Source organism: Tiliqua scincoides, chromosome 1 (assembly GCF_035046505.1).
Source record: "Tiliqua scincoides isolate rTilSci1 chromosome 1, rTilSci1.hap2, whole genome shotgun sequence".
NCBI lineage: Eukaryota > Metazoa > Chordata > Lepidosauria > Squamata > Scincidae > Tiliqua > Tiliqua scincoides.
In genome coordinates this window covers 256,746,009-256,761,916 of record NC_089821.1, presented here as the reverse complement: position 1 = coordinate 256,761,916, position 15,908 = coordinate 256,746,009, and the positions used below count along the sequence as shown (strand labels likewise).

Genomic DNA, 15,908 nt, shown 5'->3' with positions numbered 1-15,908 from the left:
GCTCCGCTCCGCGCCACCGAGCCTGGACCTGTCCGGCAGCGCCCTCTGCTGTTCGCTCGGCCAACGTGCGCTCGCCGCTTTGGGAGACAGGAACTGCGAACTGAGTCCGGGACCGCGTAGCAAAGCTTGGACTGCAGCGCCCCCCTCTGGACGCGAAGGGGGACGGGGACTGGTTTCCCTCTGCTACCAGACAGGTCTGGCTGATGGTCTGCATCCCTTACTAAACGGTGGCGTAGCTGGAGGGGGGCGGAGCACTCAGCCTTGGCAGGGAGGTGGGCGAGCGGCCCCTCCCTTTGGAGCCATTCCCGGCGGTGCCCTCAGTGTGCCCAATTCCAGGGTGGATGGGATTGGGCCCTCAGTGTGCCATATGCTCCCCCCCCCCCGTTACCTGGTGATGTACCAGCCTCTACTACTCTGACTAGCTTACTGCTCTCCTCTACTCCACTCTTCCATTTTCTCTCTCTCTTCCTTCTCCAATCCAGGGTGGGGGAGGAGGATTACTGGAAGACAGCAGGTGGTGGACAGAAATGGGCACCCCCTGCTAGTCTATTACCTTAAGTGACTGATTCATTTGTTCTCATGGATGGGCCACACCTGTGTCTGATTATATATATACACATACCCCTAGGTTGATGCATGTTAGATGTTTGTTCTCTTTATTTTTAGACTGGTGTTTTTACTGGTTCTGTGTGATTCCATCTAGTTATCTGTGGCTGTAGCATAGTACATGCCTATTAATCTTCTAAGGCCTCGATTGGATCTTTATAGGATGTTTCCACCTCCTTGTCTGGCTAGCTGTCCTCTGGTGAGTAATATTAAATGAACCTCTATAGATCTCTTATTGATTCCTGTAAGCACTTGGCTGTCTGTTGTACCATTTATGTCTTCCCTAATTATATTGAAATGGTTGATTAAATATTCAGCATATATTATGATGCAGGTTGGTTACTGAAGAGTATCATATTTTATAGCTGTGCAGCCATGTTTGTTAATGTGCAATAGGAATACAGATCATTCGGAAGAGACCTTTACATGTACTTCTATGGCTGTGTTTTCACCACCACCCCCCCAGCTATCTTCAACTTTATCTTCCTTACAGTCCAATCCTAACCAATGCTCCCATACTGATACAGCTGTGCCAATGGGGACATTGCATTGGGGGGGGAGTCATTTGTTCCCTTACCTCAGGCCTACATTGCAGCTGCGTCAGTGCTAGAAAGTTGGTTAGGATTGGACTGTAATTCTCCTTTGGAGAATTGTCTGGCCCAATTGTTGGGTTGACTTGGATGTCTTTTATAATAAGTTCTAGGCTTTTTTTTTTTCCTCTTTCCCCAGTAGCAATCCGAGATCTGGTCTGCACAAACAACACAAGAGGTGGTAAAACCATTTCCTGACTATCCCATTTCAGATGACAATCAATAGTAGTGGTATTCTCCACCTACAGGGCCAAACTGCATGTTATATTAAATGCAGTTTGTCTTTCTATTTTGTTTTGTTTGAAAATATCAACCACAGTAGAATCAGGACCATTGGTGTTGGGGAGAGGAGTTCACTCCTTCCCTTCACACTGCAGTCCTGATTAAAAATCACTACTCCCACCATATGTTATTTGTCCCAGGAGGGATGCTCCCATTATTATCCGCATGTAGTTAGTCTGTGGAATTCTTTGCCACAGGATGTGGTGATGGCACCTGCCCTAGCTACCTTTAAAAAGGGATTGGACAAATTTCTGGAGGAAAAGTCCATCACGGGTTACAAGCCATGATGTGTATGTGCAACCTCCTGATTTTAGAAGTGGGTTACCTCAGAATGCCAGATGCAAGGGATGGCACCAGGATGCAGGTCTCTTGTTGTGTTGTGTGCTCCCTGAGGCATTTGGTGGGCCACTGTGAGATACAGGAAGCTGGACTAGATGGACCTGTGGCCTGATCCAGCAGGACTATTCTTATGCTCTTATGGCAGCAATTGCAGCTGCAATTATTATTACCTGGGATTCCTCCAACTGCAGTTGGAAGGGGTACATCAGGGCCTCTGAGAGGAATTTTTCAGTGGGTACAAAGTTTCTTTTTGATCCCTTCCCAAAGGGAGGGCAAAATGGAGCAGGGGGAGAGTGGTGATTGGGTAGAGAACAAGATTGGGATGGAGGTGAAACAGGGCAGGGGAAGGGCGTGTCAGCTGGTCTATTTACTTTCCAATGTGAAGCCCAGGTCTATCTGCCCATGAGGTATCTGCAGCTAGATACAGTAATGCAGAAAACCAAGCACATGCCTAAGTCTCTCAAAAATCTTTTAAATATAGAAAATCATTGTAAAAAATTAGCATCCTAGTATGCAGGTGCAGCCAGGGTCGCTTACAATAGAATGGAAAGGGTCCTGTGTGTATCAAAACTCACTTCTGCAGCAGCTGTAGTTCCTTGGTGGTGTTCTTGAGCTCCTATACACTCCTTCATGGTAAGGGGATCCATAAGACAAGTTTCCTCCCAGATATATTGTGAAAAGGAGTATCATGTATGCATTCCTTGGCCCTGTACATACAGCTTGTGGCAGCCACAGCCACATGCCTGCTGTAGCACCCTCAGTATCCTGTGAAGGAAGCAAGTCTGGGTGAGATAGGAAAATGTAAGATTCTAGGACAATTCTGGCCCCCTACTTTGGTTCCTGGGCCCCCTTTTTGACCCTGGGCCCAGCTACAAATTACCCCCTTTGCCTACCTCTCATGGGCCCTGAGTCCAGGAACAGATTATGGAGAGATCAAGAAACACTTACCCCCACCCCCACCCTGACACAGAAGAAAAGTAGATGCGGGGAATGACAATCCTGAGTTAAAGAAAGAGTCAAACTCTCCTTCTCCCTCATTTCTTCACCACTCTGAACTGAAGGCTTCCGAGATTACTTTCCTTTTAAAACAAAACACATTGGGACTTCATGACATGCAATTTTGCCTATAATTTGTCCTGAAATTCCTAGTATTTTGCAGACAACTGTGTTGTAGCTATTGTTATATGAACAAGTAATTTAGATACACCCCGTTATAGGGAATATGGAACACGGAGGCTGGGGGGGGGGGCAAGGCGAAACCTGACAAGTGGACTTGGGGGATCTTCAACAGAGGGTAGAAAGAACCTGTATCCATTGGCAATAGATGTGTTTAATCAGTGTGGCCTTCATGTGTTAGGGGTTCAAGCTTGTCACTAGTGACACTCCTACAAAAGCAGAGACAGACAAATCAGCTCTTGTTTCTTGAGGGCAGAATGTTTGTGTTCCACAGACCACAACCATAACGTAACAGCAGACAGGTTGACAGGCATGGTTCTAAAAATGGCAGAATCCTTCCAGGCTCAACCAGGGCAACAACAAAAAAAAAACACCTTTGGGACAAACTAGGCAATATGTTGACTGTGTAATTGGGGCATGCCTGCTTGTTTTTTGGGGGGGGATTATAATTAATGACTATTTAGGGCCCACATCTGAATCGGGGAGAGGGCTTCAACCCATTGCCTAGATTAGCCTCCATTTGGCATAATGGGGCCAGGAGATTCAGCAGCAATGGCTCATGCTGGATCAAATCAACCTTTCCTGCAGCCTCCCTGTGCTAGCAAAATCTCTAGCACAGGTCTGAGAACACCCATTGCAGAGCAGGTGGCTTACACAGGAGTAAGGGAATTTAAATTAAAAAGCGCACCAATTTTTGGCGCAGCTGCACCAACGGGGAGGGGAGTGGGGAGACTAGGATAGAACTGTTAAGAATGCTAAGTTCTGTACAGATGTTAAATAACAACCATCCCTGCCCACAGGTTCTCTGTGTGTGTGTGTGTGTGTACACATGCCTGCATGATTGTGTGTGTATAAGGTTCCTCAGCATTTTTTGGTCTGGAAGTCAGACCAAGATTGCTGGTCTGACTACTGTGTTTTACTCAGAGGTAAGTCCTACTACATTCAGTAGGACTTAATCCTAAATAAAAACACAGAGGATTGCAGTCTTTGTGCTGACAGTAAGAACCAAAGTGTGATTTTGGTATATGGAAGGCATATACTTGGAAACACCAGTAGATACTTCTAAACCTTGGGCAGCAAGGAACATTGGAAAATGTAGCACTGCACTTTACTTATTAAGTAAATAAGTAAGGTTGTTTGTTTCATGCAAGGACAGCCCAAATGTGTCTGCTGCCCAGCGTAATCTATGACTTGCCAATGTCGTCTTGGACTTGTCACCTTTGCTGAGGCCTGCATGCTTGGACACATGCACGCACACACCCAAAGCTCCTTATGTCCTCTTCACGCTCTGTCTTCAAGGTAGGCTGTGCAAAGGCAGAATGAGGGAGAGGTAGTGAAGTGTTCCTTCCTTGCATAAGTGGCTTGCATAACTTGCTAAGTGAGCAGGAAATGGATCAGTGTGGCTTGCATGGCTCCCACAGCAGGTTGGAGGTGACAGCAGACTTAGGGTGACATCTGAGTCTGCTGCCATCTGCCAGACCTCCCATCATCTGCCCTGATGTAAGCTACATAGTTAACTTCATAGCTGGGCCTGCCCTGGTTCTATGCTTTGGTCTCCTAACTTTATAAAGGTTTGTTGAACCACAAATATTCTCTGAGCATCAGAAGTGGGAGAAAGTACAGTAGCAAAGCCAAAAATGGCCTCAGAGAGTTGGAGTGTAAAGGAAATGCTGCAGAGAACTAGAGAAGGTAGAAACAAAGATTAGAGTTGAACTGCATTGCAGGGAGGCAGATCTGAAAGAGTAGAGATTTCCGTCTTCAGCACTGTTTGTGTTGCAAGTAGAGAAGGAAGCACAGGGTTTAACCATTTTCAGCCTGATTACCATGCAGATCAGGGGAAAAAATTTTTAATAAATTAGAAGCACGCTGTGCACATAAAAGAGATTGCAAATGAAAGGCACAAGTTCTTCACTAGAATTCTGTGAGTGAGAAGATTGCCTACCCATATGTGACTGATTTAAAACTCTTAGCGCAGACTGAAGAATCTGGGACAAAATGTGTCCAGGGCCATCCCAGCCATGAGATGGACTGAGGTGGTTGCACATATCATGAGTTAGTAGGGAACACAGGCACCAACTCTGTTCCCACATTCCCCTCTGCTGTTCCTCTTCCTTCATTTTGTCAATTTGAAAACAAAAAGTTTGACAGAGGAGCAGAAACAGGAGCAGAAACAAAAGTGGAGAAGAGGCAAATGGCAGGAGATACTCTAGTCTTCTGCTATCCTTCCTTGCTCCATAATTTCTGATGTGCTTCATTCCTCTTCTTTCAAAATACATCATGTTGAGGAAGGCAGAATGGTGCTATTTATACACTGCCACTGAGCCAGGCAGTGGAAGGTGAGAATGGCAGTGGCAGTAGCAGGTCAGGTGAGGAGGTGGCAGGGGCAGGCAATAGAATGGCATTTGGCCTCACCTCAGGCATGCAGTGGTCTTGGGCCACTTCTGTTCATGAACCACACATAAAGACAGAACCATGGAGAGGAATTTTATCAGGAGGTACAAAGTTTCTTTTGGGTACCTTCCCTTCCCCCTTCAAATGCGAATTTGCCTCTCAGGCCCCATTTTTTGGCTTCCACCCCCCTTTTTGACCCTGGGCCCAGGAACAATGTATTCCCTGCCAGGGATGGGAAGTGGACTTACGAAAATTTGATTTGCAAAAACAAACATTTTACGCAGCTTGTGGGAACTTGTTACGTATGTCATTGACTTGCACCCACAACTCATGACAGCGACTCAAAAAGAAGTCATGACTCATAGATACTCAAATCACAAACACTCATGTTTTTTGTGACCATGACTCAGTTTTGTGTCTGTGTGTGTCTGCTATTTCTTTGCTGCTTCCATGTCACATGAAAGACTTCATGGGGCGATCCAGAAGACAGTATTCAGACCAACATGAGCAGCAGACGTGATGGGAGGAGGGTAGGTTGGTTACAGAATGGGGGCTGGGCGTGGAGGGGAGGAGGAAGGCTCCCCAACAAGGCTGTGGGGAAGAACCAGAAGAAAGCAGGGGTAGCCTGGAGGAGGGGGAGGGAGTAGGCTCTCTGGTTCACCTAGGAAGAAACGAATGATCGATTGCTGAAGGATGGATGGCCTGAACTTTTTTTTATGAAGGAGGGGAGAAGGAAGAGCTGAATGCAGGTGGGAAGGGATTCTTGTGATAGGAACTAGTAGCTGAATAAACCCAGGGAGAGGGCACAGGAGCTGGGCAAACCTGGGGAGAGGCATTTCCTAGCAATAGCAGGAAGGAAGCCCCATTGACCAAAATGGGACTTCTGAGTAGACCTACATTGGGTCGTCTCTCTACTCCTGTGGGTGACCCTCCATCCTGTCTGCCGCTTCTGTCCCCTCATGCTGTCTTGTTACATGAAAATCTCCTTTTCCCTTCCAAGTTGTGATTTTGTATGTATTATGGACTAAAACTCATGCAGGTCAAACCTCAGAATACAGGACACCCTTCCCCCAGTACACTTTTCCAAGGCCCTGGTAGAAGTCACAAGTTTGCACAACCTCTAGCAATGCAGGGATGCCTCCTGATTCAATCACTGTTATGCAAAACAAGCATTCACCTCCGGAGGAAGAAGTCTATTGTTCTATTGTTGTAGCTTTATCACTCTTAAGCTCCTTATGCAAACTGCCTCCCTCCCCCAGGAGGCTAGTCATGGCTGATACCCAGTCATCCTTTTCTTGCATGCTCCACGTGTCCTACTGTGTGTAGTGAGCATGCGCATCCAGGAGGCCACATCCGGGTCATTCACATCCAGCTTCCAGGTCAGCAAAAACCCTTTAAGAGGAAGCTCCGGCCACATGGTCTCTCTCTCTCTCTCTCTCTCTGGCTGCCCCCCAAGGCACAGGTCCTCCATAGGACTCTTCCACCCTCTCCCCCCAACTGCTTCCCAGGACAGGTACCTATATCTTGCGTCTGGAATCTTTTCCCTTCTATCCTACCTATTTCTCCCATTCTCCCCCATCTTAGTTAGCAACTGGGTATGCAGACCAGGGACCCCTAAAATCCTTCCCTACAACCTATCCTTTTCTGATTCCTTCTCGGATGCACTAAATACACGGCACATGCAACCACCATAAAGTTAGGTACACTAGACACAAGTACTAGAAACCTATACTTATCAATTCTCCATGTGCATTATGTTTACCTATGTGTTTTGTAATAAAAATATAATCGTTGATTGAAAGTTATCTTTCTCCCAGTCTCCTCTTTAAGCTAAACAAGGGATTTTCTCTGCATTATGCTGTTTTGTTATCCAGCCTGCGATCCTAAGGTTTCCAAAAGGGTAATATACTAATTCTCCTTAAAACACAATAGCCCTTTTTGGTAACAGTCTGTCTCCTCTGACCTTGCAGAGCTCAGGTGAGCTCTGTTGCTCTCCCTATTGGTCCATGACATGCTGCTTGGTGCTCCTTTTGAAGGTGGAATTGGGAGTCATGATGTGAACGGGGGAGGTTGCTGGGGTTCGTAAGGAACTGATCATTTTTCTGCATTGATGCACTTACTCAGATAACAGCACCTTTTGTTTACATAAATGAAATTAAAAGGGTGGTTGAAGTAAAGAACTTCAATACATTGCTGACTGCAGATCGGATTGGAACATCTGGGCAGTGTTAAATGAGGACTCTGACACATGCACACCTCAACAGCACCTCCTTGTTTTCTGCGCAGCTATACCTGACTTGCTTCTTGGAGTTGAGTCAAAATGACTCTAAAAAGGCTCAGAACGAGTCAGGATGGCTGCCCATTATGACTTGCAAGTGAGTCAAATCAAGGGGGTGGAGACTTGTGACTTGACTTGCATCTCAGACACAGTGGCTCTGGAACATCCCTGCCCCCTGCACTCTCCTCTCAGAGGCCTTGCATAATGGCTGCGCAATGTGTGGCATAAAGCCAGACAGACTAAGATTTTGATTACTGAGAGAGACTGATTGAATTGTGGAGCAGGCAGAACGTGACTGCAGAGCACTTTGAATACCTGAGGGCAGCCAAAAAAAAAAATCAGCAGATGCCCTACAGTGCAAACATACTTTGAAAAATGAAAGGAGAAGCCTCAGAGCAAAGAAGATCATAGAAACATTAAAAGCCCCAAAGAGACTGCATTCCACTATATAGAAGTGCTACTACAAGTGTGACATCATTCATAGCATAAATTTCTGTTTAACAGGTTTACAGGAAATGGCTGATTTGGAGATTTGGGTTGTGTGTCACAAATCGCAGATGATACTGAACTCTATCTTTCTATGTCGCCTGATCTGAAGGGGTCGTTCTGGATGTTCTGATTGAGTGTTTCGAGATAGTGATAGGGAGCAGGACCAGACTTAGGGCAATGCGGTCTACATCATGACATGGAGCTCTGCACTGAGATGCAGGCAGATCATCCAATGCTGCAGCCAGCATCTGGCTGCATCCTGAGAGGGTAGACTGGGAAGGTGGCACAGTGAGCGGAGTGTCAATTCTCATGAGCTAGCCCTCCCTCCCCTGGAACTGTTTGGCCCAAAATGGGCCTCCCTGAAGCAGTTGGTGGTGATGTAATCATGTCACTGCCAACTATTTCCAGGTGCCATGTTTCATGCATGGCATCACAAGCACCTGGCTCACCGTGGTTGCCAGGTGGGTAGAGCGGCCATGGGGAAGGTGGTGTCCCCAACACGAGTACCCCACATTGGACCCTGCCAGCTCTGGGACTGGCCCTGATAGGCTGAATGTGAAAACATAATCCTAACAGGGCAGAGGCGCTTGTGGTCACTAGAAGAGCTGATTTAGGGATCCACCCTATTCTTTTTTAATTTTTATTTATTTATTTTTAATTAACACACACAAACATATAACGTACATTTTGGAGTGCTAAATACTATATACCATTATTGATTAATCATATATCTCCTAATCTACTAATCTATTTCTGCCTCTTATTAGTTTATCCATTTATTTATATAATATATACTAAATTTCCCCTAATGCCCTGTACTATATTTTCTAAATTTTCACTTTCTATCAAACATAAACTTACTTCAATTACTCATTAATATTAAACCAAAATAATCTAATTACCAAAATATAATAACATATAAAACAATTCTTCCATCTACTTCTAACTCTTCTACTCATTTATATATTTCTTATATCAAATATAATAGATTTTTCCTAATTCCCTATAATATATTTTCTAAATATTCACTTTTTTCATTTAACATAATAACCACCTATAAAACAATTCATCCACACGCTGACATTTCCAACTATTTTTTCTAATTCATTCTAATTCATATGTATCAATTTCGTGTGTATTTGTTTTTTAAGTAAATTTAAACCAGTTATTAACGAAATAAAATCCTCCAATTTTCTTTAACCCTCAGATTAACCCTCAGGTTTCTTTTTCTTTCTTTCCATTTTTTCTCCTGTAATATCTTTAATAATTTATCTCCATAACAGAATCCAATAAGCCCACACTTTCTTGTATAAGGTATGTTCATTCTTCTAATTAACTGGGATATGTTTTCTTCTTGTTCCAACAAATTTTGTATTTTGTGCACCCATGTTACTCTGTCCATCTTCTCTATTTCAATCTCCATCAGCGTCCCCTCTAGATCCTGTTGACTTTCCACTCTTCTAATTTCTGTATCCACTTTTCTGATGATGATTTCATCCCTCACCTTTTCCACTTTCTCCTTCTGTATATCTTCTACTTGTTTCTTCACATCTTCCAATTGTTCCTTGGACACATCTATCTGTTGAGAGAGAGTCTTTAAACTGGCCTGAATCTGCAAGGACCAACTCAACTGCTGTCTTCTCATTGTGAGCAATTTTTCCAAATTTTTAAGGATCATTTGAGTCCAAATATCTGGAACAGGCTCCACCTTGCAATTTCTCTCTAATCCACAAGATGTCCACAGCATATTATTCCCCTTACTTCCACCACATGTTTTTTTCAGTCAGGCATTCTTTGAATTTTTCTTACAGATAACAGTGTGGTTAATGGAGAAAAACAAAACGAAAGAAACAGTCTCAAGAAGACAAAACTCTTTCAAGTCTAATGAAAATTATGTCCACAAGCAACTCTGGATTTTAGTCCATGCACCAAATTATATTTATAGTTATAATCGATGACTGATTTATTCCACTACAAAATAGTGGAATGTAAACAAATGTAACTGCAGTACTGATTAGCAATTACATGCACCTGTGTAAGGTGGGAGCCATGTGACTTGCAGGGGGTACCCAAGAACTCCCTTTCCTAGTCCTGAACAGGAAGGTTGACATGAGAAACCTCCCTCTCAGTAACCCCTCAAATGAACTTCTTTTGATTCTGGAGGAAACATCCTGCTTAGAACTGCTTCCTTGACTGCTTCCTTGACTGAAGAGCAGAACTACAGAAATCTGGGAAAAACTCCCTTGTGACAGTTAGGGCAGGGAACCTTTTAGTACCAGGACCATTTTTAAAAATGACAGCCTATTGCAACATACCTAGCTTTATGAACCTAAAACAAAAAAGTTACACTTTACTAACTGCTCAAGCCTGTTTTTAACCTTTTTAGTATGGTGGGGGGGGGGCACCTTTTGAAGCATTTGTTGAGCTCTGCTTTTATCAGATTGGGACTGTTCTGGTGTACTTTTGTTCCCCTTCACCTGGCCTTTGATAAGAGCCAAGGCACAGTTGCCTATTTGCAAGTAAATAGACACATGTGGCTGTTTTGTTTTCCATAGGACTCAATACATTTTCCTTATCAGTTTGGAGGTGGAGGACTTCCTTCTCAAGAGTTTGTTCGGGTCTGCATTCATCAGATTGGGACCATTCTGGTGGCACTGTGTTCCCCTTGGCCTGCCCTTAAAGTGGACCTAGGCATCTTTGCCTACTCACAAGTAAAAATGCACATGCTGCTCCATTTTGATTTCCATAGGGCTGAATACATTTTCCTTCTCAGCTATCAGCTTGTCAGTTTCACAATCCACCAGAAGTCTAGTTGTGACCCACTAGTGGGTCCCAACCCACCGACTGGGAACTGCTGCAGTACAGTATAATGCCCAAACCAGGAAGTAACTTGCCCTGAGAAGGGTAAAGCCTCAAGGGGAAACTTCTGCACTTTTTGGCAGGCAAGTGCTGCTGGGATTTCTGAAGATCCAGGAAGTCTGCTGAGGGATAATTGGCAGCATGGGAGGAGGGACTGGTGCAGTTTGTGCCATGATGAAATTCCTGGATTGCTGTGAATGTGTGGTCATAAATCCCATGTGAGTTGATGTGGCTCATGGATGTGGCTCATGTATGTATTTTCCCATGGAATAAGTGCATGCTTGGTTTGGGCTCTAGACTCAAATATGCATACAAAACACTTGCACCAAATAACAGAAGAGGGGATAGAAACACTAATCAGTGTGTTGTCAATTTGAATGCATACGAGACACAAAAGATAATGGTCAGTGCTGCCAGTGGCCAAGGTTCATATCTGCTGAGATTGTTTCTTGGGTTGCTGCAGGAGTTATGGGGGCTCGTAGTTAGTAAAGATGCAATCATCCCCCAGATTAAAGAAACACTTTCAAAAATGTGAAGGCAATCAAATATTTAATAGATGAATGAATTATATAGGTGTGGTAGGTTATGAAAGAGAGTCATGGGCTTGCATGCATTCAACCCTGTGTAGACTATGCATGTCTTGTTGAATTTCTGCCTACCCATTTTTATGGCAGTTGGATCACATGGGTAGGGGATATTTGCATGTGGATTTAGGTCTCAAAGCATGTCACACAGTCTATGCATGGGGAGGAGCATAACTTGCTTTCATTGTCCACTGTGTGTAAACTTACATGGTAGGTCACTGTCTGAAAAGGCACACTATTCACATGCTACATTGGATGCACATACATATGCCTGCACACATATTGTCATATGGAGAGAAATATACATGATCATTTAAAAACTCAACCAAAGTGACTGGATGCCTATAAAATGTAGAGAACATATCACATGTATTGTTGTATGAAAGGTGTCAATAATGTATGCAGATACAGAACAATCATTTTTGCGCTATATACAGATTGTACACATGGTCAGTGTAATGTGTGTAACAGGCACAATGTCTCAGCTGAATGTATGACCTTCCTTGATTGAAAAATAAGTTTGAAATGATTTGGGTCATTTCCTGCACACAGAGAAGATGCATTTGGGGCAATTTACAGACTTTTGGATTGCTACCAAGAGCTGAAGACCTTTCTGCTGACAATCACTCCTTGTCCTCCTGTAATACTTACTGCTCAACTATTCCCCAAGTAGTCAAATAGAGTTGCAACTGCTGTGACAAATATGAAAACTGAAGTTTGAAGTTTGATCAGCAATACCCATTTCATATGTCCTTGACAGATCCTTTTCTGTTGGGGTGCTGCTTGTGGAACTCCCTTTCATAGGAGATCAGGTTGGCTTCCTAATTGCTGATGTTCCATGGGGGATCTTAAAATTTTTGTTTCGCTAAGGCAGGGGTGCCCAAACCCTGGCCCTGGGGCCACTTGCGGCCCTTGAGGCCTCTTGATGTGGCCCTCAGGGAGCCCCCCATCTAAAATGAGCCTCTGGCTCAGTGTCAGAGAGACAATGTGGCCCTCGTGCCAAAAACTTTGGACACCCCTGCACTAAGGGCTCAATCCTATCCACCTTACAGTGGCAATGCAGCCAGAAGTGATGGAACAAATGTTTCTTAACCTTGAGGAGGACTCCATGACTCTCTCCCCCCCCCCCCTTGCAGGGACTGCATTGTGGCTGTATCAGTGCTGGAAAGTTGGATAGGATTGGGACTTCATCCTCTCTATTGGATGTTTTTGATTCTCTGTGGTCTTGGCTCTACAATTTTTAAAAAATTGATATCCAGTGTGACTTATTGTGTATTATATTGTAATTATTGAGTTTGTTTTACTGTATTTTTTAAGTGCGCCACCTTGGCCTTTTGTATCAGGGCCGACAGGAAGGATATAATTTTTCATCGATAGATGTGGCACGTTGTCTGGAGCTGTGCAAGTGTCCTGCAATGAAAATTCATGCCTAAACTCATCCTAACGGTTGCTTCATTACCTGTTACAGAAGATGACAGAGGACACTTATGTGAGATCATTAATATTTGCCCTTCCTCTTGCAGATTATTATACATGAAGCAGCTCCCCTCGCCCAAACAAAATAATAACACCTGTCAAGTGTGATGTCACGTGTAGTGCTTTGGCAACATATATGGACGACAGGCAGCCCACTCCTACGCATGTCTACGCAGAAGCAAGTCCCATTATAGTCAGTGGGGCTTACTCCCAGGAAAGTGTGCATAGGACTGTAGTCTAACAGCCCACTGACTATAATGGGACTTGCTTCTGCATAGACATGCGTAGGATTGGGCTGTTAGGCTGCCATCCTAGCCACACTTTCCTGGGAGTAAGTCCCATTGCACACAATAGGACTTACTTCTGAGTAGACCTGCAGAGGATGTGCCTTTCAGCTGGCACCCTCAGTCCGTCTGGGGGCGGCCCGACTGAGCCCAGTGGGTTTTGCCCTGAGTCACCACCCCTGACGGGCCGCAGTGTCAGCCCTGCCCGTGCACCGAGGCCGGAGGCGACGGTCGGCCCGCCGCGGCTCCCTCGTCGCGGCGCAGACAGCCCGCTGAGACCACGCGCGGCAGAAGACAGCGCCGCTCTCCGCCTCAGCCTTCCACGGCGCGAGGCTAGATCCGGCTGGGCGGCGCGGAGGGATCCCCGGCCCGTGGGCGGAGGAGGGGAGCAGAAGGGAGGAGGCGCCGGCGCCGCGGCGGCCCGAGCCGCGGGGGGCGGGGGAAGGGGCAGCAACATGGCGGCTCCGTCTTAACTTTCCCCCGCGGCAGCCGCTGCCACCGCCCGCCGCCCCTCGCCCGTCATGCCGGGCATGATGAAGGGAGCCGAGCTCCTGGGGGGCGGCAAGTGCAGGGCGGCCCCCAACGGCGCCAAGAACGGCGGCAGCCCCGGTTCCAACGGGCACTTCTCCGAGCCGGAGAGCGGCGGCGCTGGCGGCGGAGGAGGCGGCGGCGGCGGCGACAGCGGAGATGAGCACGGTGCGAGCTTCGTTCTCCCCTTCCCCTGCGTGGACCGCGTCGGGCCTAGTCGCGCCGCGCACTCCCTCCCTTCCTGCCTGCCTGCCTGGCCGGCCGGCCGGCGGCAACTGCATGAAGCCTGCCTGTGCGAGTGAGGGAGCGGGTGCGCGCGTGCGCGCGCAGGCAGTGTGGGGAGGGCGCGCGCGTGAGGCAGCCGGGCTGAAGTGACAGAGAGAGCGGTGTGCGCGTGCTCTCCGCCTCCCCCGCGCGCGAGGCTGTGCCTGTCCCCCGCGGGGAGCGGGCGTGCATTTCCACGATGGGCACACTGCTCGGTGTCCGCACAGCTGTGCGCGCTGCTCTCGCTGCAGGCTGCTGCCGGGGAGGAGCGGCGCGTGGGCTGGGCGCCTCGCGCCGCTCGCAGGGCTCTGGCCGCGCTGGAGATGCACGCGGGTGCCCGCGCCGCGCCGCACCGCACAGCAGAGTGAAGGCGTGTGTGAGGATGAATGAATTCTTGGTGTGTATTTGGATTCTTGTTGTGTGTCTGTGTGAGTGTGTGTGCGAGTTCTTGGTGGCGCGTGTGTGAATTCTTGGTGATGTGCATGTGTGTGTGTGTGTGTTTTAAAACAAATTTTTCCCTCCTCTTGGAAATTTTTGCCTACTTAAATTGTGAAGGGACAGTAGGTTTGCCCTCATTTTTTCCTGGTGTGTGTAGGGAGGAAGGGTGTTTCTTTCCTCTCTGCCACCCACCCGCCCCCTCCTTGACACTTGAACAAGGATTTGAGGCTGTTCCAATAGGCAGGTTTGCCTGCAGTTCCTACACTGGTGATCTTGGATAGGATTGACTGTGATGATACTAAATCTCAGTCTACACCATTATATTGTTTAAAGATCCCACTGCCATCACTGAAAAAAAAAAAGAACAGAGACGGCTTTCCAACCCCCCCCCTTCCCAAGTGGTGCATTTATTTTTTTCCTCCATTGCAGATGTAGGAATGAGGGTCGGAGCAGATTATCAAGCTCGCATCCCCGACTTTGATCCTGGTAAATATATATTTTTTCCATTTTATGATCTGATATCTTGCTGCTCATTTGCAAATGAGGGTTCACTCATTTGATGATTACAATTACAATATATGATGATTACAATAAGGTGAATCAGTCTGTGTTCAGTTCAATACTGCGTGTAACTTGCATCTGTGAAGGTTAAAGGTGTGAGATTTTCTTCCCTTTTCCCCCCTTAAGGCTTTGTGTTGCTTTTTTGTGGTCACTGATGCTTTGCAGGACCAGCTTTTGCTCTGAGCAGGCTAAAGAGAAAAGGCTTCAGGTTGGGAGTGAGGAGAGGAAATAAGTGCCTATCTTGTAGTTAGAAAGTGGGGAGGGGGGTGATTAGGCTTAAAAAAACTTATTCGTATTTCTTCTGTATCTTGGGAGGGGTTCTGTATTCTGGGAGAACTGCTTATCTTGACAGTTTATATTACAAAAGGTGTCTGGATTTTTCCAGTGTGCTAAAAGTATTTGTTAACCATGAGGTGAATTTGTCAATATTAATTTGCATGTACATAACATAACATTTAAGGTTATCTAAACACCTTCTAATTTCTTGCTGTGGCCACTAGGCAGCACTATTGCTGTTCCTTAGATGTGTATCCCATATGGGAATTTATTTCAGTTGCCATTGTGGTACTCTTCTAGTATGATTCTCCTGATGTTGGAACTTCTGTCATTGGAGATTCTGTTCTTGTTATGGTTTTCTGGTCTTTGAAGTCTTTGGATGAAAAACTTCAGGATGAATCCCCCACAGAGGCTGGATTCAGCCTGCATGTGCCAGTGCACTCCATGAGCTGGCACAGCTTGCTCGTGAGGAGGCACAAACGTGCTT

General features: G+C 46.1%; 1 protein-coding gene across 2 annotated transcripts in view; it reads left to right on the top strand.

Moving 5' to 3' along the window:
- Positions 1 to 13,751: 13,751 nt before the first annotated feature.
- RCOR3 (REST corepressor 3) overlaps positions 13,752 to 15,908 on the top strand; it is a 31,526-nt gene continuing 29,369 nt past the window's right edge. For both annotated transcript variants that reach the window (XM_066621893.1, XM_066621916.1), the window contains exons 1-2: positions 13,752 to 14,050; positions 15,014 to 15,070. In XM_066621893.1, the coding sequence (XP_066477990.1) occupies positions 13,876 to 14,050; positions 15,014 to 15,070 (232 nt within the window). In that variant the 5' untranslated portion in view covers positions 13,752 to 13,875. The remainder of the gene's footprint in view (positions 14,051 to 15,013; positions 15,071 to 15,908) is intronic.